We start from the raw sequence: 21996 nt of genomic DNA, 5'->3' as shown, positions 1-21996 counted from the left end.
GGAGATTCTGAGAGTGGGGACCACAGCCCCTTCCTGTTCAAACCATGCCTTGAGTGCCCTGGAGGTAAGAGAAATCCCTCATAGCCATCAAGGTGCAAAGAGGCCTCTCAAATCTGACAGGAACTTACCACATCAGAAGAAGGTCCCAGTGGAATAGTCAGAGACACCTTTTGCCTGTCGGAGAAAATTCAGTACCAAGAGGGTGTCTGAATCCCTGGTACTGCATAAGAAGCCTGAGAAGGAAGCACCAAAGTACTCTGGTGGCATGGAGGCCACATTCAGTAATGCTGGCTGTTGAATTGATACCAGTCCAGAGAGCTTCTTCTGCACTTACTTTACTTTGTGTGCCACACAATTGGTACTGGAGATCAGAAACACCCCCATACATCAAAATTCTTGGTACCAGGGATTTGGCATCCAAAGAAATCAGCACCACAGACTTCAGATTCTCACTCAGTTCTCAGGGCACTATCTGGGTCATCTTTTACAAACCTTAAGGAGATCATGATTATACAAGAGCCAGAATCTTCTCTTTTTTTTACATGCTTTTCCTATCTTAGTTTTCCAAAAATTTCCAGTGCAACAAGAGCCCAGGCTACCATTATGAAAATCTAATTATGGCCTGTTGCTATGGATGTTGATGAGCTTTCTTCCCCTAAACAGATAGTTGCACCTTCTGAGTAGTCCCTCTGTTAGAGGACTTTTTGTCATCTTCATCAGTGGAATCTTGCCTGGAGTCTTCCCCAATATCTGTTAAGGGCTCTAAACATCACAAAAACATTTCTTCCTGGGCAACACTGTTCAGAGTTGACCGCGTGATACTCCGTTATCTGTGTGGATGTCAGTACCTTGGAATGCTATACCTTATCCATATGGATATCATTCCTGGTCTATTAGCCACATTGTCACAATCCAAGTCAACATTTTTCCTTCTCTTTCCACTTCAGGAGGTAGATTTCCTCAGAGAGATTTTTTCTTTGCCTTCTCTTCCCGAAGTCTACAGTATTGGGTACACAGTGACCTCTTTCTGAAGAAGAGGAAGAGCAGATTCAGGGTGAACCTTTTGTAGCTAGACAGTTTTTGTCGTCATCATCTGATGACGCTGTGGTATCTTGTTCCTACGGCAGTAGATGACTTCAGGACTTCTGAAGAACGGTTAAAGAGGATGGCAGAAACATTAGAAATTCCTCTGGAAATCCTGCAGGAAAAGTTTTATATAAACTTTTTGATATCCTACAGCCTTCTACCAAAAATAGAGTAGACTTATCCATTAATGGGGCATTCCTGAGCCAGCTAACAGTCTGAGGGCAACACAGGCTTTTATAACAGTAACTTCTAAGTGGGCTGATTGACAATATTAAGTCTTTCATAAGGTATTTGAGTATTTTTATACTTGTCTGTCACCATTGCTATTGGTAGTCACTGTGGTAAATGAAAAATCCAGGCAGGCTTTGAGATCTACCTGAGGCAGGGAGAGAAAACGCCAAAAGAAGCCCTGGATCTCTTCAGGACAAAGATTTACACCTCTACTTCCCTTCAGGTCAGATTTTCGATTTATCAAGCCATGCTGGCTAATTATAACTACATCCAGTGGGATAAAGTGGCAGAATTTCAGGATAAACTCTTAATTCTGCAGGAGGAATAATTTACTTCCATTTGCTCTGAAAGAATGTTGATTAGAAAAACATCTCCACAAGCAGCATTAGACTCTAGCTAATGCAGGAACACTATCAATGGCAAGTGGAATTGTCATGAGAAGTGTGTCACAGTTCAGGGCAATTGCACCTGTATTTCCTTTCTGTAGTCCAGCAAGGGTATGCACACTAGGCTCCATGCTCCTCAGTTATCACCTGTGACTCATGACCAGAATGGGTTAAGCATCCTGCAGGATAAATGACTCAAATTCAACCCTTAAAAACATATGGGGAGATAATGTTTGTGTTTTTGTGTAGGTACATATATATTGGTAAAAAGCAACAGTGTAATCAAACAGTCCTTGTCTATGCTGTATTCTCTTAATTCAGAGATCAAAAGAACATTTTAACATTTAAATGAACTGTAAACATAGGATGTCGCTGTATTCCTCTCTCTCTCTGAAATGTATAGCAAATCATCTGCGAATGGTGGAAAAACAGGCAATTGCTTTTTGTTAATCGGTGTGAATAGTTACCAGCTATGCTTAGGAAATGGGTCCACTTCGAAGTCCACATGGGTACCTGTGTTTGACTAAGGACTCTGACCTGTTAAAGAAGGCCTAGAACTGAATAAAAGACCATCTTCTTCGAGTGATTGCTCATATCCATTCCAGTTAGGTGTGTCCATGCTGCGTGCACGTTCGTCGGAAGATTTTTACCCTAGCAACCCCGGTGGGTCAGCTGGCCCGCCCTGGAGTGGCGCCGCCATGGTGGCGGATATATACCCCTGCTGACCCGACCGCTCCTCATTTCCTTCTTACTGCCCGTGTTGGTCGTTGGAACAGTGGAACGCAGCTCATCTGTCCTCCACTCCCCTAGCTACTCTTTGTTCTTCACTATCTTGTTGTATATAGTTGGTTTTATCTATAGTTATAGTTAGTTTAATAGTTCTTAGATAGTTTAGTGTATGTAGTTCAGCGGGGTTTGGGCATTAGCCCTTCCCCATGCCCAGTGCTGGGGCCCATGCCCGGTTCACCAGGGTTTAAACCGTGCTCGGCCTGTCATAAGCTGATGCCCACAAGCAATCCCCACGACTCATGTCTAAAGTGCCTTGGGGAATCACACATTACGGAGAAGTGCCGTATTTGTAAGGCATTTAAACCGAGGACAAAGAAAGAAAGAGACTTTCGCTTAAAGAATCTCCTCATGGAGGCAGCTTTGAACCCTCCGTCCTCGGCACCGAGCGCCGAGCAATCTGCTAGCAGCGCTCCTCCGGCACCGGACCGTCCCGGCACCGCCAAGACACCGCGGCACTGGCCATCTCCGGCGCAGGGACCTGCTCGGCACCGATCTCTCTCCCCGAAGCAGAAGAGGTTGAAGCCCTCCACTACCTCTGTGTCCTTGACATCACAGTTGCAGCCTCGTTCGGACCACCTGGCACCTACACCTGCCATTGCACCGACTGCTGCGGTACCGTCGACTCCAGTCCTGCGAGGGCCATCAAGTTCGGTTCCTGAGAGCTCCCTGCCGAGGCTTGTGGTTGAGCTTACGGTTCCCTCTACACCGGAGACATTCTCCACAGCCAGGGACCTTATAGCCATGACGGAGTCTGTCCTGCCTCAACCCTCGGCACCACTGGTGCGGGTACTACACTCCAGAGGCAAACTGGCTATATTGAAACCTCCTTCCATTGGCACGGCAGACCGGCACCAATCACGGTCCAGGTCCCTGCGCCGTTCACGATCTCATGGACAGTCACGGTCCCGACGCCGCTCGCAGTCCTGGCACCACTCACCTATCCAGTACCGGTCGTACTCGCAGCACATATCGACGTCTCGGCCTCCGACCCGCTACTCTCGGTACCGCTCCAGCTCCCGGCACCACTCCCGGCACTGCGACTTTCTCAGACGTTCCCGTTGCCAACGTTTGAGATCCAGATCGATCTCCCGGCACCGCTCCTATCGCAGGTCCTGGTCTCGCTCTCGGCACCAGTATGACTCCAGGTACCGATCCCCGGTGCCGAGGAGATCATCGACAGTGAGACAGAGGGACACTTACCACGGTCTCTCAGCTCCTCCCTGGCTGTCCTGGCACCTGTCCGTGTCTTCCCAGGCAGACAGTGCGTATGCCCAGGACAGAGACGCTGATGTGCTTGACGCGTTATTCCACGAGCCCCAGGCTCAGGATCACGGACCTCAACAGTGGGCATTCTGGACACCTGGGGCATACCATCAGGCCCAAGGTGCACATCCAGACCCATCGCGCTCGGCCATATCAGAGCACTGGGTGCCAGAGGCCACCATTAGCCGCCCTCCTCCTCCTGTTTCGGAGGAAGTGTTAACCCAGCCACAAGACTCCCACATCCCGAGGAGACAGAGGCTGTCCACCCAGAGGAGCCCTCGACTGACCCGTTTGTCCCGGGTCTCTCCTCATCCTCCTCCCCTGACGAGGCGGTAGCTGGAACGTCGTCGGTAGGCCCCCCACTGATAGACCTAAGGGCCCACCAGGACCTCCTCAGGCGTGTTGCACAGAATATGAACTTGCAAGTCGAGGAGGTCCCGGAGGTGGAGGACCCAGTGGTGGACATCTTAACATCAGATGCCCCCACGAGAGTGGCCCTCCCCTTTATATGGACAATCCAGGCCAATGCCAACACAATCTGGCAGTCTCTGCCTCTGTTCCACCTGCCGCCCGGGAAGTGGAACATAAATATATGGTGCCCTCCAAGGGCTACGAATATTTATATGTCTATCCCCCTCCTTGCTCCCTTGTTGTCCAGTCGGTCAACGAGAGGGAACGCCATGGCCAGCAGGCCCCAGCCCTGAAATCAAAAGACGCAAGGCGCATGGACTTACTGGGCGGCAAAGTCTATTCTGCAGGGGCTCTCCAACTCCGCATAGCTAATCAGCAAGCCCTCCTTAGCCGCTATAATTACAATACCTGGGCAGCGGCGGACAAATTCAAGGAGTTGCTCCTGCAGGACTCCCGTCAGGAATTTGTGGCCATCCTGGATGAGGGGAAAAAGGGTGGCTAGAACTTCCCTCCAGGCTTCCTTGGACGCGGCAGTCTCTGCAGCCAGGACCCTAGCCTCCGGGCTGACTATGAGGCGTATATCTTGGCTGCAAGTCTCAGGCCTTCCTCCGGAGCTCCAACATACTATCCAGGACCTCCCCTTTGAAGGGCAAGGCCTATTTTCAGATAAGACTGACCCTAGGCTGCAAAGCCTAAAAGACAACAGGGTCATCATGCACTCGCTGGGCATGCATACGCCAGTGACTCAGCGCAGGCCGTTCCGTCCCCAGCCACACCGCTCTTACCCTCAGCCCAGATAGTGACAGAACTTTGCTAGAAGGTGAGGTAGAACCGGTCACCGGAGGCAGTCAGGCAATCAAGGGGGCCAGAACCAAGGTCCCTCCAAATCTTCCATAGGGCCGAAACCCTCCTTTTGAAGGTGCGCCTGGGGGTGTCATACCAGTATCGTAAAACGATCCATCCCCTCCTTTCTCCAACCACCTCTCCCTTTTCCTCCCTGCGTGGTCCCAGCTAATGTCAGATCGCTGGGTCTTATGCACGCTGGAATTTAGGTACCACCTCCAATTTATTTCATGCCCCCCCTTCCACGCCCCTTCCTCATCCCTCTTCAGGGACCCCTCTCACGACCAACTCCTCCTCCAGGAGGTGCAAACGCTCCTCGCCAAAGGAGCCATAGAAGAGGTACCGGAACACGAATGGGGCAAGGGGTTTTACTCCCACTACTTCCTAATCCCCAAGGCAAAAGGGGGTTTCAGAGCTATCCTGGACCTGCGGGAATTCAACAGATACATGGTAAAGTTGAAGTTCCATATGGTATCCCTGGGGACCATCATCCCATCCCTGGATCCTGGAGACTGGTATGCTGCCCTCAACATGAAAGATGCGTATTTCCACATAGCCATCTACCCACCTCACAGGAGGTTCCTCCAGTTTGTAGTCAACCACCAACATTTTCAGTTTGCGGTCCTACCGTTCGGCTTCTCTACAGCCCCAAGAGTATTTACAAAATGCTTGGCTGTAGTCGCCACCCACCTCCACCGTTGTCGGGTACATGTTTTTCCATATCTAGACGACTGGCTCATCCGAGGAACCTCCGAGGCACAAGTGACGCATCACGTCGGCATTATCAAGGATCTTTTCATACATCTAGGCCTAATGATCAAATGCAGAAAAATCCACTCTGACTCCCACTCAGAGGATAGACTTCATTGGCGCCACCCTGGACTCCAACCTCGCCAGGGCCTGCTTACTGCTTCCCCGGTTCCAGGCAATGGTGGCCATCATCCAAAGTCTGCAAGCTGCTCCATTGACTTCAGTTCGCACTTGCCTCGGTCTCCTGGGTCACATGGCGGCCTGCATGTTTGTGACGAAATATGCCGCACTGCACCTCCGCCCCCTCCAATCATGGCTCAACTCAATGTACCAACCAGGCAGGGATGCCATAGGCATGATCGTCACCATTCCCCCAAGCATCTTAGGCTCCTTTGAATGGTGGCTGACCCCATCCCTGGTGTGTGCAGGGCTGCCGTTCCATCCGCCCCAGCCCTCTGCGTCCCTGATGACGGACACATCATCTCTCGGCTGGGGTGCTCACCTCGGGCATCTACGCACTCAAGGCCTTTGGTCATCTCAGGAACTGGCCTTGCACAGCAATGTCCGGGAGCTGAGAGCAGTCCGCCTTGCTTGCCAGGCGTTCCAACAGCACTTGCAGGGCCGTTGTGTGTCGATATTCACCGACAACACGACAGCCATGTACTATATAAATAAACAGGGCGGGACAAGGTCCTCGACCCTTTGCCAGGAGGCCTTACGACTCTGGGACTTTTGTATAGCCCATTCTATAGACCTCATAGCGTCCTTTCTTCCGGGGGTTCGGAACACTCTGGAGGATCGCCTCAGCATATCCTTCCTTTCCTACGAGTGGTCACTTCGCCCGAATGTTACTCTTTCGGTCTTCCGGAAGTGGGGATTTCCCCTGTAGACCTCTTCACGTCCTGTAAGAACAGGAAATGCCAGATGTTCTGTTCCTTTCAAGGCCTCTCACAGGGTTCGATAGCGGACGCTTTCCTCATACCATGGATGACGTACCTGCTATATGCCTTTCCACCATTCCCGCTCGTCCACAAGGTCCTGCTGAAAGTACGCAGAGACAGAGCCCGCTTGATCATGATCGCTCCAGCGTGGCCCAGGCAGCACTGGTACACCATGTTGCTAGTCTTGTCAATAGCAGACCCTATCCCGCTACCTGTGCACCTGGACCTGATAACTTAGGATCTTGGCAAACTGCATCACCCAGACCTGCAGTCCCTCCATCTCACGGCATGGCTCCTGAGTGGTTGTCCCAATCTGAGTTGCGTTGCTCTGCCCCAGTGCAACAAGTTCTCCTGGGAAGCAGAAAACTTTCTACTAGGGCAACATATCTGGCCAAGTGGAAGCGTTTCACGTGCTGGTGTGCAGAGCACAACATTCTTCCCGCCGAGGCCCCTATCCCTACCATCTTGGACTACCTCTGGTCCCTTAAACAACAGGGCCTAGCGATATCATCTATGAGGGTGCACTTGGCGGCCATCTCTACCTTCCACCCAGGGGAGAATGGCCGCTCAGTGTTTTCTCATCCTATGGTATCTCGATTCCTCAAGGGCTTGGAGTGCCTTTACCCCCAGGTATGCCGCCTTGCCCCAATCTGGGACCTCAACCTGGTTCTTAGCAGACTTATGTCGACCCCATTCGAGCCATTAACGACTTGTTCCTTTCTCTACCTATCCTGGAAAACTGCTTTCCTTGTAGCCATCACATCAGCGAGATGGGTTTCTGAACTCCAGGCTCTCGTGGTGAACACTCCATATACTGTCTTCCACAAGGACAAGGTGCAGTTGCGTCCACACCCGGCCTTTCTCCCCAAAGTGGTATCGGCTTTCCATGTTAACCAGGAGATCTTCCTTCCGATCTTCTTCTCGAAGCCGCATTCATCGCGCAGGGAGCAACAGCTGCGCTCCCTAGACGTCTGTTGAGCGCTTGCTTTTTATATTGAGTGGACAAAGCCCTTCCGCAGAACCCCCAACTCTTCGTCGTGGTGGCAGAGTGCATGGAGGGCCTTCCCGTTTCCTCACAAAGGATTCATCCTGTGTTGCATCGTGCATCCGCCCCTGTTACGACTTGGCTCACTTTCCGTCTAGCCACCTCACTGCACACTCTACCAGGGCTCAAGCCTCATCTGCTGCCTTCCTGGCTCACGTGCCCATCCACGAGATATGTCGCGCAGCTACCTGGTCCTCCGTGCATATCTTTGCTTCTCGCTATGCCCTGGTTCAGCAGTCCAGAGATGACGCAGCTTTTGGCTCCGCAGTATTACACTGCGACATCTCACTCCGACCTCACCGCCTAGGTAAGGCTTGGGAATCACCTAACTGGAATGGATATGAGCAATCAGTCGAAGAAGAAAAGACGGTTACTCACCTTTGTAACTGTTGTTCTTCGAGATGTGTTGCTCATATCCATTCCAAACCCGCGCTCCTTCCCCACTGTTGGAGTAGCCGGCAAGAAGGAACTGAGGAGCGGTCGGGTTGGCAGGGGTATATATCCGCCGCCATGGCGGCGCCACTCCCGGGGGCGATCCAGCCGACCTGCTGGGGTTGCTAGGGTAAAAATCTTCCAAGGAACGTGCACGCGGCGCACACACACCTAACTGGAATGGATATGAGCAACACATCTCGAAGAACAACAGTTACAAAGGTGAGTAACCGTCTTTTTTGGGTCCCAATCCTTTTTATCTCAGACCTGCTTGAGGTTTCATGCAGGGGAAGCCTAAGACAAGTTCTGACTGGACCACTCTGAAATATAAACATTGAACATTTGAACTATTTCTGAAAGAGCTATTTGCGTCTACAAAGCTCACCATCTCTGCCATGAATCTGAATCTCACGATTGACTATGTCTGTATGTAGACTTTTCTCTTAAACAACTCTTTCTCCTTTTCTCTTTTTTAATACATTTTAGTTTAGTAAATAAGAATGTGCTGTAAGCGTGTATTTGGGAAAGGTCTGAAATATTTATTAACCTGGAGATAATGTGTCCGATCCTTTGGGATTGGTAGACCCTTTTTTATATGATGAATAAGATTTTCAGAAATCCTCATCATACCTGACTTCGGTGTCTAGGTGGAGGCCTGAGGCTGGGTTACTTTAAGGGAACTGTGGTGTTCTGAGCAACCAGTGAGGTATAATAGAAGCTGTTTGTGCTGGCTTGGTAAATCTAAGTATTGGAATATCCACCAGCTTTGGGGATTATCTGTCCCATTCTTTGCAGTTCATCCTAACTGAGTGACCTCAACTGGCTCCCCTGGGTCTCTGGTCACAACCTCTCTTTGAGTAGAGACCCAGAGCTCTCCTGTCCGACTGAGTTTTTTCCAGGCTACATAATTCCCTGCACACACTGTGAATTCCCAGCAAGTTGAAATGCCCAAACAGTCCTTCTTTGCTTTTCTCTTCAAATGTTATAAATAGCGTAATTGTCCAGTTAGAAGTTACCACATAGCTCTTTCTAAGCAAACACATTTATTCTTAAGGTGAAAGCACTACTGAAAAATACGTATTAAAAAAGAAAAAAACGTACACACATACTAATAAGCTTACCAGAGACCACCACAATTCCAACAAAGGCTGTGGCAGGTGATCAGGTCTTCAAACCTCACCAAGGTTTGTTTTTTCTTGTCATAAGTTCATAATAACTGTTAGTGCAGAACAAGCACATGCATGAATAGGTCATGCTCTTCCAACCTTCCCAGGAAGGGTTGGAGCCTCCGTCGGAGAGAAAGTATTGTCTGTTTTCTAGATGATAAAAGCAAGCCCTGAGTTTAAATTTAGGCTGTTTATCCCAAAGTCCTTGCTTTGTTTGTTGGTTCTCTAGAGAATCCAGTTTGAACCAGTATATGCAAGCCTCTCCAGGTGTACCACCTCTTGGGAGGTATGACAACCTGAGTGAATTTGCCTAATCATCCTCCACTGCTCTTAGTTCCTGGAGGGCTGTAGTCTCCCTTTCCCTTGGAGTAACATATGATCCATGGCCCGCAATGGTACAAACATAAACATACTTCATTAAGATTTATCCAGGCAATTTCCATATCTGTCACAAAAAGATTTTTGGCTCTCCTCATTGGGCGTGGTTAGAGAGGTCCTGACTACAATACAGGACCTTCCTTTTGACAATCAAGATCTTTTTAGTGCTAAAATGGATGATACATATTCTTTAAAGGATTTAAGACCCACATTAAGATTGTTCGGCCTGTATGCTCTGCCTTTCACAGAAAGCAGTATAGATCTCATGCATCTATCAAACAGAGGTGTCAATCTTCCACTTTATAGCTATGTTCCTTCAGAGGCCTTTTGATCAGAGTAGACAGAGATCAAGACTCTAGAAGAGGAAAGTGTCAAATTAATCCAATATCTCAGTATATCCTGGTTAAGCTCAAAAGAAACAATTTTGCTGTTGTGGAGGGTATGGATCCAGTCTACATTGACATATACCCTTTCTTCTCCTGTTTTGACTTTTCAAGGAGGCTTAGGCTAGAATAACTATAGACCAATGGGGCCCCTCAGGTCATCCAGGATTGTTACACCATACAGTTCCAGACCATTCCCCTTCCCTCCCCATACCTTTTCAGGGACTGATATCTTGCAGCAAGAGAGAGACTGACACTACAATATATGACAGTCAGTTCTTCCTGAATTTGTAAGAATAGGGGTTTATTCGCCGTAATTTCTGATTCCAAAAAGAAGGGGCGTTGGAGACCTATTCTGGACCTCAGGCTACTCGATGCTTACATTCATGGCATGCAATTTTGCATGATAACTCTTCCATTATACCCTCCCCAGATCACATGGACTGGATCAGTACTCTCAATTCAAAATACTTTCATGTACAGAGTCATAAAGCATACAGAAAATGTCTTAATTTTGTTATAGCAGGCAAACATTATCAGTTCAGCATTCTCTCCTGGATCAGTAACTAGTTAAAAGATAGGAAACAAAGGGTAGGAATAAATGGTCAGTTTTCAGAATGGAGAGATGTAAACAGTGGTGTCCCCCAGGGTCTGTACTGGGACCAGTGCTGTTCAATGTATTCATAAATGATCTGGAAAAAGGGGTAGACAGTGAGCTGGCAAAATTTGCAGATGTTGCAAAACTACTCCAGATAGTTAAGTCCCGGGAAGATTGTGAAGTGTTACAAAGGGATATCACAAAACTGGGTGACTGGGCAACAAATGGCGGATGAAATTCAATGTTGATAAATGCAAAATAATGCACATTGGAAAACATAATCTCAAGTGTATGTATAAAATGATGGGGTCTAAATTAGTTGTTCCCACTCAAGAAAGAGATCTTGGAGTCATTGTGGATAGTTCTCGGAAAACATCCACTCAATGTGCAGTGACAGTCAAAAAAGCGAACAGAATGTTGGGTATCGTTAAGAAAGGGATAGATAAGACAGAAAAGATCATATTGCCTTTCTATAAATCCTGGTATGCCCACATCTTGCATATTGCCTGCAGATGTGGTTACCCCGTCTCAAAAAAGATATATTGGAATTGGGAAAGTTTCAGAAAAGGGCAACAAAAATGATGAGGGGTATGGAACGGCTTCCGTATGACAGGAGAGTGATAAAATTGGGACTTTTCAGGTTGGAAAAGAGATGACTAAGGGGGATATGATAGAGGTCCCTAAAATGATTACTGGCATGGAGAAAGTAAATAAGGAAGTGTAATTTACTCATAACACAAGAGCTAGGGGTCACTAAATGAAAATGAGCCAGCAGATTTTAAAATAATAAAAGGAAGTACTTCTTCACACAATGCACGGTCAACCCTGTGGAACTCCTTGCCAGAGGATATTGAGAAGGCCAAGACACTAACACGGTTCAAAAAAGAACTGGAGAAGTTCATAGAGGATAAGTTCATCAATGGCTATTAGCCAGGATGGGCAGGGATGCAAAACCATGCTCTGAAGTGTCTCTGGCCTCTGTTGCCAGAAGCTGGGGAGAAGCGAAGAGGGATGAATCATGTGGTGATTACGTGTCTGTTCATTCCCTCTGAGGCACCTGGCATTGACCGCTGTTGGAAGACAGGATGCTGAGTAGATGGATCATTAGTCTGACCCAGTATGGCTGTTCTTACGTTCTTAAATGGTCACTGAAGAATATAATCCTTTTTTGGGTTTCCCAAGAATGGGTTTTCCCAGCAATAGACCTTTTTTCACTCCCGGTGGAATTCTGTACCAAAACATTTTAAAATTCTGCATGTTGGAGACTTTCGGTAGCAGTGCTCAGTCAGGACATGCGTGTGGGGTCGTGATCTTGCAGTGCGGTGCCATTGGCGCCTCATGTAACGCATACCCCTCTCAACCCTTCAGTTCCTTCTCAGCCGTCCTTGGCTGCAGACGGAGCTCAGTGGCAGTGCTGCTGCTTTGTGTTTTCTCTCTATAGAAAGAGTTTAGTTTAATTGTAGTTTAGTAAATTTTGTTTAATTAGCTGATTAATTTTTTTATTTTTTATTTTTTTTTGGGTAAATAAAATTAAGTTATAGATAATTTTTCCGCACTTTCCCTGTTGGGAAACTTTAATGGACACAATGCCCTGCTCGCCTGGGTTTAAATGATGTGACTCTTGCCGTAAGGTGATGCCTATGTCAGACGGCCACTTATAGTGTGTCTGTTTGGGCGAGACCCACGTCCCTCAGAAAAGTGCCCATTGCAGTAATTTTAAAGTCAGGGCAAAGTGTGACAGAGATCTCCACCAAAAGACGATTTTAATGGAGAAGTCCCTTCAGCCTGCTCCACAGGGATGAAAATCAACATCAGCAGATGGTTCCTCAAACAAAACCTGTGCTAATGCTCAGTTTTCCAAATGGTCCAGGAAGCGAGCTGCGACCTCCTGAGATAGGGACACTCAGAGAAAAAGGAGGTCACCAGCGAGGTCACTTTCCTTTGTGCCGAGCTTGAGTAGAGTGAACACTTTTGAGGCTCTGGGCACCTCTGGCACTATCCCTCTGTGGAACTCTGCCGAGCCCTGCCACTCTGGAGCGGAGTCGAGACGGTCCTCATTCACAGCACCGACCCCTGGGTTTGGGAGTTGGCCCAGATATCTCTACACAGGTAAATATGCCCAATGGCCTGTGATGGGATTTTAGATGGGGTGGGATCTGAGTTACTACAGAGAATTCTTTCCTGAGTGCTGGCTGGTGAGTCTTGCCCACATGCTCAGGGTTTAACTGATCGCCATATTTGGGGTCGGGAAGAAATTTTCCTCCAGGGCAGATTGGCAGAGGCCCTGGAGGTTTTTCGTCTTCCTCTGCAGCGTGGGGCATGGGTCACTTGCTGGAGAATTCTCTGCACTTTGAGGTCTTTAAACCACGATTTGAGGACTTCAATAACTCAGACATAGGTTAGGGGTTTGTTACAGGAGTGGGTGGGTGAGATTCTGTGGCCTGCATTGTGCAGGAGGTCAGACTAGATGATTGTAATGGTCCCTTCTGAACTTAGTCTGTGAGAACAGACAGTGCCACCCCCACCGGCACCGACCCAGTCATCAGTGCCAATTGACAGGCTGTGAACGACACCAACCATCTTGACAAAGGCACCAACTGCATCTACACCAGCAGTACTGCCAATACAGAAACAAGCAACTTCGCAAGAGTTTCTATAGCACAAAGATATAGCAATCACCTTGGTGCCACAGTCACCCTTTCTTGGTACTGAGGGATCTCCAGGCCAAATAACTGAGCAGTTATCCATTTTCCTGCTCCCTAGCTCATCTCCAGTGATGCAGAGGAGGAAGTACATGGGAGCCACTTCTCTTCCCAACATTCTTCACCCACGGGACAAAGACTACTATGAGAAGCTGCTAGGACCAAATCTCTCCAACCTCGCGAGATGCAGCAAGGTTACAGACAACCCTGGATGTGTCCCCATGCAGTGTCCCCCTGGGACCTCTGGGCAGCATAATGGCTCAATACACTAGGCCCTTGACCCTAACTCAAAGGGAAATTTGTTCTCCACCTTCCCCAAACAGGGAGCTGTCAGAAGCACCAGAGGACATGGGAGTTAAGGAGGAAGAAGGTTCGGACCATGCAGACACTTCTCTGGCTCTCAACTCATTGGCCTCCCCTGACTAGGCAGTCATACTACTGCCTCCAAGCACAGTGGATGATCTGAAACAATTTCAGGAATTATTTAAAAGAGTAGCTGCCAGCCAAGACATCCCCATAGAAGAGGCGCAAGAAAACCAGCACAAGCTACTACAAATCTTACAGACATCCACTACCTCCAAAATTGCTCTACCAATCAATGATGCTATAATGGAACCAGCAGAGAATATCTGGCAGACCATCACCTTGATACCACCTACCAGCAAACAGGCTGACAGAAAGTACTTTGTCCCAGCTAAGGTGATGAACTTTCTCTTCTCTCATCCACAACCCAAGTCCATAGTTGTGTAAGCCACCAGTTGTCGCAGCAAACAACCTCAATTCCGGTCCACTCCACAAGAGAAAGAACGCAAGTGTTTAGACCTTCTTGGTAGAAAGGTATACTTATAACCTACTCTCCAATTTAGGTTAGCCAATTACTTGGCCCTTCTAGCCAAGTACAATTTAGATAATTATGGTAAGCTGCAAGAATTTCTTGAGGCTTTACCAGAAGAGAAACGTTCCCAACTCAATACTATCATGACAGACGGGCAACTAATTGTTCGTATAGCCTTTCAGGCCTCAATGGACATAGTGGACACTCCTGCGAGAACAACAGCCACAGCTGTCATAATGCTCAGGACCTCGTGGTTGCAGTCATCTGGAATCCCAAATGAGCTCCAGCTCAAGGTGGAGGATCTACCTTTTGATTGGGAGAAACTTTTCTCCACAAAAACTGACTGTTCTTCACTCAATGAAGGACTCTCAGGCCACTTTATGCACTTACTTTGTTTGGTGGCATGTATATGCCTATGTCAGTATCAACGAGACCAAAAGGGCAGTGACACCTCTTTCCATCACCCACAGCAACGGCACTTCAATGAGAACAGAAATAAGCAATGCTCACAAAGACGTAAGGCTCCCCAAACTCAGTCCTCATCTTCGCAACCATCTACCTCCAAGCCATAGTTTTGAAGTCTTGATCGAGGGTATGAATGCCCTCCCCCACAATACAGAGCTGTTAGGTACTCCTGCCCAACCTTTTGGCCACTGTCTGCACCCTTTCTACTGTGCCTGAGCAGCAATGACAATGGATCAATGAGTACTGGAGTTTATAAGATCGGGTTATGCCATCCCTTTTCTCTCCCTTCCCCGTCCCTCTTCAGGGACCTTTCTCATGAGCACCTTTTACAACAGGAAGTGAAGCATCTTCTAAAATTGGGTGCTGTGGAACAAGTTCCAACTCAATACAAGGGGAACGGCTTTTACTCCCATTATTTTCTCACCAAAAAGAAAAATGGTGGCTGGAGACACTTCTTAGACCTTCAAAAGCTCAACAGATTTGTGAGGAATCACAAATTCAAAATGGTCACATTGGCCACAATCATCCCAGCCCTAGACAAGGTTGACTGGTTTTCAGCCCTTGACCTCCAAGATGCTTATTTTCATATTACCATACACCGAGCTCACAGGCGATTCCCAAGAGTCACAATGGGCCTCAATCACTATCAAGTACAGAGTACTATCTTCTAGCCTTTCCACTGCCCCTTGAGTTTTTTCCAAACCCTCACAGTAGTGGCGGCCCACTTATGAAGTAAAGGAAAGATGATCTTTCCGTACCTGGACAACTGTCTACTAAAAGGTACAACTCAGGAAGAAGTGGCAAACATGGTGCAGACCATTGTGCTATTGCAGTCACTGGGTTTGCGAAAAACTTATAGAAATCTGCACTGACCCCAGTTCAACACCTGGAATTCATCAGAGCCTACCTTGATTCCACCCGGCCAGAGCCCTGTTGCCTGTTCGCAGGTTCAGAACCAGAATCAACCTCATCTCAACAGTCACTGGCAACCCTCAGATGTCCTCCAGAATCTGCCTACAATTACTAGGTCATATGGTGGCTACAACCCTTGTTGTGAGACATGCGAGACTGCATATGCGTTGCCTACAGGGCTGGCTGAACACAGAATACAATCCCAGCTCAAACAGTCTAAAGAAAAGGGTGACAGTACTCCCAAAAGTCATTGCGTTGCTACAGTGATGGTTGAAACCAGAAAACATCTGCACAGGGATCCCCTTCCAGCAGGATCCCCCATCACTAATAATCACAACTGACGTGTCATTGATAAGATGGAGAGCTCACTTGGACCAGCACACCACACAAGGCAAGTGGTTGGCGACGGAAACCCTACTCCACATCAATACCCTGGAGCTCCGAGCAATATACAGTGCATTCAGGCACTTCCCTCTGATCATACAAAGCTAATAAATCTGCGTACTGGCCGACAGTGTAGCATGTAGTTCTATATCAATTGCTGAGGAGGAGCTTGCTCCCATTCACTCTGCAGTGAGTCCTTGAAATTTTGGAACTGATGCATTCATCACAACATAATCATCTCGGCATCTTATCTCCTGGGGTGCCAGAATAAGATGGCGGACACACTAAGCAGATATTTCTCCCAGGAACATGAATGGGAAATACACAACAGTGTCCTCCAAGCAGTATTTCAGGAATGGGGCTTTCCCTCAGTAGAACTGTTTGCATCAGCAACGATCCACAAGTGCCTGCTTTTCTGCTCCAGGGTGGGACTGCTACCCCAGTCCCTAGGGGATGCCTTCCTCATCGCATGGGACACAGCATTCATGTATGCATTCCTACTGATACCTCCAATCCCGTGAGTCATTCAGAAGATACTGACCAGAAAGGCCCATATCATACTGATTGTTCCAATGTGGTCCAAACAGACTTGGTTCCCTTACTTGATGTGCTTAGCAGTTTGCGCCCCATGAATTCTCCCCTTGAGGGTGGATTTCCTCTCACGGAACAAAGGCCAGACTCTCCACCCAAATCAAGAGAAACTTCACCTCAAAGCACGGCTCCTACATGGGTCCAACGCAGCAAATTAGCCTGTTCAGAAAGAGTGAAACGGGTGTTATTAAATAGTAGGAGATCCACCACTTGCCATAACTACCTCCAAAAATGGAAATGATCCTCACTATGATGCCAACAAAAAAATTTAACTGCAGTCATGGCGCCTCTACCAGTCATACACGACTACATACTGGAACTCAAAGAATTGGGCTTTATCCATAAGCTCAATCAAAGTACACCTAGTGGCTATTACAGCCTTTCACCACAAGGTGGAGGCAGAGTCACTCTTCACTCACACAACAACTAGTTGCTTTCTTATTGGTATACTGAACATGTACCTGGACTTCTGACAACCTACACCCCCATCGGACTTGAATCTTGTACTCAGATGCCTCACCGGAACACCTTTTGAACCATTGATGACTTGTTCACTCCTTCATATGTCTATGAAAGTTGCGGTTTTGGTTGTGATCACCTCAGCTATAAGAGTCAGTGGAATCGGGACACTTATGGCTGAGCCTCCTTACAGTGTGTTCACTAAAGACAAGATCATATTGTCACCACACCCAAAACTTTTATCTAGACTAGCAACATCTTTCCATGTAAACCAAACCATACACCTCCCCATATTTTACCCCAAACCAGTGGATATTCACAAGGGGTCATCCTACATTCACTCAATGTCAGATGAGCCATAGTGTTCTATTAAGACAGAACCAAACCCTTCCAGAAATCTCCAAGACTGTTTATTTCCACAATAGAACGCTCCAAGGGCTGTACAATATTAACTATCTAAATGGATCTCTACTTGTATCCAACTTTGCTACTGGTTATACAAGAAACCTCCACCAGGCTCTGATCCCATTCTACCTGTGCCCTGTCTACATCTATAGCATTCCTGAACAATGTTCCTCTAATAGATGTATGCAGGGCTGCCACATGGGCATCAGAGCACACCTTTGCAAAACACTATGCCATCACTCAGTGCTTTTTGTCAGATGCTATACTAGGCCTTACTGTGCTCTTGGCCATGACACATGCAACTCCAAAGCCCCTACCGTCCACAGTGGGGCACTGCTCTACAGACACTTAAAGTGTACCAATCTAAGAGAGGTTGCAGGTGCTTTGGAGGATAGGATTAAAATTCAAAATGATCTGGACAAATTGGAAATATGGTCTGAAGTAAATAGGATGAAATTCAATGTGGAAAGGGATCTGGGGATCATAGTGGATCACAAGCTAAATATGAGTCAACAGTGTAATGCTGTTGCAAAAAAAGCAAACAGAATTCTGGGATGTATTAGCAAGAGTGTTGTAAGCAAGACACAAGAAGTAATTCTTCCTCTCTACTCCACGCTGATTAGGTCTCAACTGGAGTATTGTGTCCAGTTCAGGGTGCCACATTTCAGGAAAGATGTGCACAAATTGTAAAAAGTCCAGAGAAGAGCAACAAAAATGATTAAAGGTTTAGAAAACATGACCTATGAGGGAAGATTGAAAAAATTGTGTTTGTTTAGTCTGCGGAAGAGAAGACTGAGTGGGGACGTGATAACAGTTTTCAAGTACATAAAAGGTTGTTACGAAGTGGGAGAACAATTGTTCTTAACCTCTGAGGATAGGACAAGAAGCACTGGGCTTAAATTGCAGCAAGGGTGGTTTAGGTTGGACATTAGAAAAAACTACCTGTCAGAGTGATTAAGCACTGGAGTAAATTGCCTAGGGAGGTTGTGGAATCTCCATCGCTGGAGATTTTTAAGAGCAGGTTGGACAAACACCTGTCAGGGATGGTCTAGATAATACTTAGTCCTGCCTTGAGTGCAAGGAACTGGACTAAATGACCTCTCAAGGTCTCGTCCAGTTCTGTGGTTTGATTTCTATGAAAGTGGAGCACCCACAGAGATACTACTCGAAGAAGTTACTCACCTTGTGCAGTAACGATAGTTCTTTGACATGGCTCCCTGGATGTGCTCCACTAACCATCCTCCTCTCTTTCGTTCATCGAGCTCTGCGGTAGAAAAGGAACTGAAGGGTCAGGGCATGTGTGCACTACATGAGACACCAACGGCACTGCGAGACAACTACTGTGCACACGCACCCCAACCGAGGACTGCTACCAAAAATCTCTGTTCTGTGGTGCAGTGACTCACTGACACCTAAAGTGGGGCACCCACAGGGGAACACATCTCGAAGAGCCATCATTTCTGCACAAGATGAGTAACTTCTTCCTTACCCCTGCTCCTGGCCTTGTCTTCTGTTTGTGAGCTTCGCTCTGCCAGGTCAAGTGACCCCTAGTGGAGGCCAACATTGCTGCATCCCATTTCTGTGGGTGGGGGAAAAAAGGAGATTCTGCTCACCCAACATTAATTTCTGCAAAATTCTGCATTGTGCAGTGGCGCAGAATTCCCCTAGGAGTAAACATTTTTTTGCAACCAGAGGCAACAGAAAGTTTCCCCTTTTCTGTTTTTGGGGAGAGATGAGTTGAGGCTCTCTGGAGGATGCCTTTTTGATTCCATGGACAATGCATCTGCTCTATGCCTTTATACCATTTCCACTAATTCTGAGATTATTAAGAAAAGTGACAAAAGACAGCGCTTGAGTCATCCTCATAACTTCAGTATGGCCTCGGCAGTTTGGGTTTTCAGATCTACAGAAGTTTTAAAGGCACCAACTCTCAGGGGTGGATGTGGAAGCTGCGGCATGTACATGATCCTGGAGTGGGTACCTGAAGGGAGTTTCGCCTGCATGAAGTGCCGCCTGATAAAGCTGATGGAAGAAAAGATACGAGGACTGGAGATGCAAGTGGAAACTCTGGTAGAGTGTAGAAGGGGGTTCGAGCGGATGATGGAGCAAAGACGTGAGGAGGCTGAAGGGATAAGCTCAGACTTGCAGATGGAAAGAGGACCAAAGAACTCTGAAGGGAGACTGCTGGGTGAGGAAAGTGGACGGTGGAAGCATGTGCCTAAGAGAACCAGGCAGAGGAAAAGACAGGCTAGTGAAGGAGAAATAGAGCTCAGGAACATGTTTGCAGAGTTGGAAAATGAAAGGGCACAGCAGGTGGTCACTGAAGGTGAGAGGGCATGGAAGAAGAGAAGAGCAGCTAGTCCTGTGGGAAGAGGGGAAGAATCAATGGAGACAACACCAAATATGAGCCCCAGGAGGATACGGGATGGGTTGCAGAGGATTGCAAGGGACAATCGAAATCGAGAGGACTTACAGCCAGAGGGAACAGGGGATAGACCGGAGTATCACACTGTCACCAGGAAAAGGCCAGTCTATGTGATTGGAGACTCCTTACTGAGAAGAATAGACAGGCTTGTAACTAGAGCTGATCCGGAGAACAGAAGATTGTGCTGTCTGGGGGGTGCTAAGATACAGGATGTGTGCCTGAGGCTGAAAAGGATCCTAACGGGAGCAGGAAAGAATCCGCTGATTGTCCTTCATGTGGGAACAGATGATATGGCTAGATTCTCACTGGACCGTATCAAGGGAGACTATGCCAGAGTGGGGAAGATGCTTAAGGAAATTAAGGCTCAGGTGATCTTCAGTGGGATTCTGCTTGTTCCTAGAGAAGGGCAACAAAGGTGTGACAAGATTATGGCGATCAACAGATGGCTCAGGCAGTGGTGCTATAAGGAGGGCTTTGGGATGTATGGCCACTGGGAAGCATTCATGGACAGAGGGCTGTTTTCTGAGGATGGACTTCACCTGAGTACGGAGGGAAATAGACTTCTAAGATGGAGGCTGGCACAACTGATTAAGAGAGCTTTAAACTAGGAATTCTTGGGAGATGGTTGGGAGATCTCCAGGTAATCTCCAGGCTGGAATTCAACAATGAGAGGGGAGAAAACAAAGTAAGAGAGGATGCAACCGTGGGCAGAAGAATGGACATAAGGAGGAAGGATAGTATAGATACCAGTCTAATTGGTTATAATGATGGTAGAATGTCTGTGCCTAACCGGGTAAAGAATGTCAGTGAAACCAAACAGCAAAAATTAAGATGTTTGTATACTAATGGGAGGAGTCTAAGTAACAAAATGGAGAAACTAGAGCTACTGGTGCCGGAAGTGAAACCAGATATTATAGTGTAGCGAGGCGGTGTGGCTTCCCTCCTCCTTCGGGAGGGTCGAGCCCCGCCAGATGCCGGAAGTGGTGGGGCCACAGGTTACTGGACCTGCCCCTCAGAGGGTCAGGAGGCAACCCGGAAGTATAAAAGCTGATCGGCGGCGCTCAGTTGAAGCCCAGCCGCCGTTGGGAGTAGACCTACCAGAGGGTGCTCGTGACTGGGAGGCTGCTGAGGCCCAGAGTGGTTGCCCGGACTGGCCAGAGCTTCCCTGTGCCCGCTACGACGAGGAGCTGCCGGAGCTTCCCCGCACCCGCTATGACGAGGAGCTGCTGGAGCTTCCCCGCGCCCATTACGAGGAAGGGCTGCCGGAGTCGCCTCTTCCCTGCTGTTACCCCGAGGAACCCCCGGAGCAGGTCTGGCCGGACTTCCCAGAGGTACTGCTGGACCTACCACCCAGCCCCAGCCGGGAGGGGCCCATGCTACTGGACTTCCCAGGGGCTGACGCCACTGGTCAGGAGAGGGGGAGATTGGAAGTGGCCCAGGGGCAGCTGACCTTAGTCAGGCTGCAGGTGTACTGGAACCCATGTCAGTGTGTTGCGGTCAGGAACCCTGCTGACCGTTAGCGGTGATAGCTGCTACTAGGGCCCTGGGCTGGAACGCAGTGGAGTAGGAGGGCCTGCGTTCCCCCTACCACCCTCTCAAGGGTGGCAGACTCCCCCTCCCCCTGGCCTGAGGAGGCCACTCAGATAACTGTGTGTTTGGTGCCCCGCCTGACCCATGGGCTGGGCCCCCTTTAACTGTGCCAGTGCCCGGTCCTGCACCAAAGGACCTGAGCAGCCTGAACTATTGTTTGCTCAGCCCTGAGCCAAGAGGGCCTGAGCCTCTATAACTGTGTGTTTGGTGCCCCGCCGGACCCAAGGGCTGGGCCCCTTTAAACTGTGCCACTCTCGGTCCTGCATCAAGGGGCTCGAGCTGCCCGAGCCTCGGGCGAGGCGGCCCTCAGCCCCGGGACTGAGGGCCTGAAACCCCGAGCTGACTTTCTGTTTACTCCACCCTGCAGCAGAAGACCGGAGTCCCGAGCGACTGTGCAGCGTCGCTTGGCCTTGACAAAAAGGGCAGACTCGGACAGTGTGTAGCGAGCCGGTGTGGCTCCCCTCCTCCTCCGGGACGGTCGAGCCCCGGCCGGGCACCTTTACGTATAGGGATAACAGAAACATGA

At 48.4% G+C, this 21996-nt stretch overlaps 1 protein-coding gene across 1 annotated transcript in view; it reads left to right on the top strand.

Annotated features, from left to right (window-relative positions):
- LOC127030068 (uncharacterized) overlaps positions 1-21996 on the top strand; it is a 45162-nt gene extending 23166 nt beyond the window's left edge. Inside the window, exon 4 of the mRNA XM_050915976.1 lies at positions 21838-21996. Coding sequence (XP_050771933.1) covers positions 21838-21996 — 159 coding nt within the window. The remainder of the gene's footprint in view (positions 1-21837) is intronic.

This window comes from Gopherus flavomarginatus, chromosome 10, assembly GCF_025201925.1.
Source record: "Gopherus flavomarginatus isolate rGopFla2 chromosome 10, rGopFla2.mat.asm, whole genome shotgun sequence".
Lineage (NCBI taxonomy): Eukaryota > Metazoa > Chordata > Testudines > Testudinidae > Gopherus > Gopherus flavomarginatus.
This window is presented reverse-complemented; position numbering and strand designations above follow the sequence as displayed.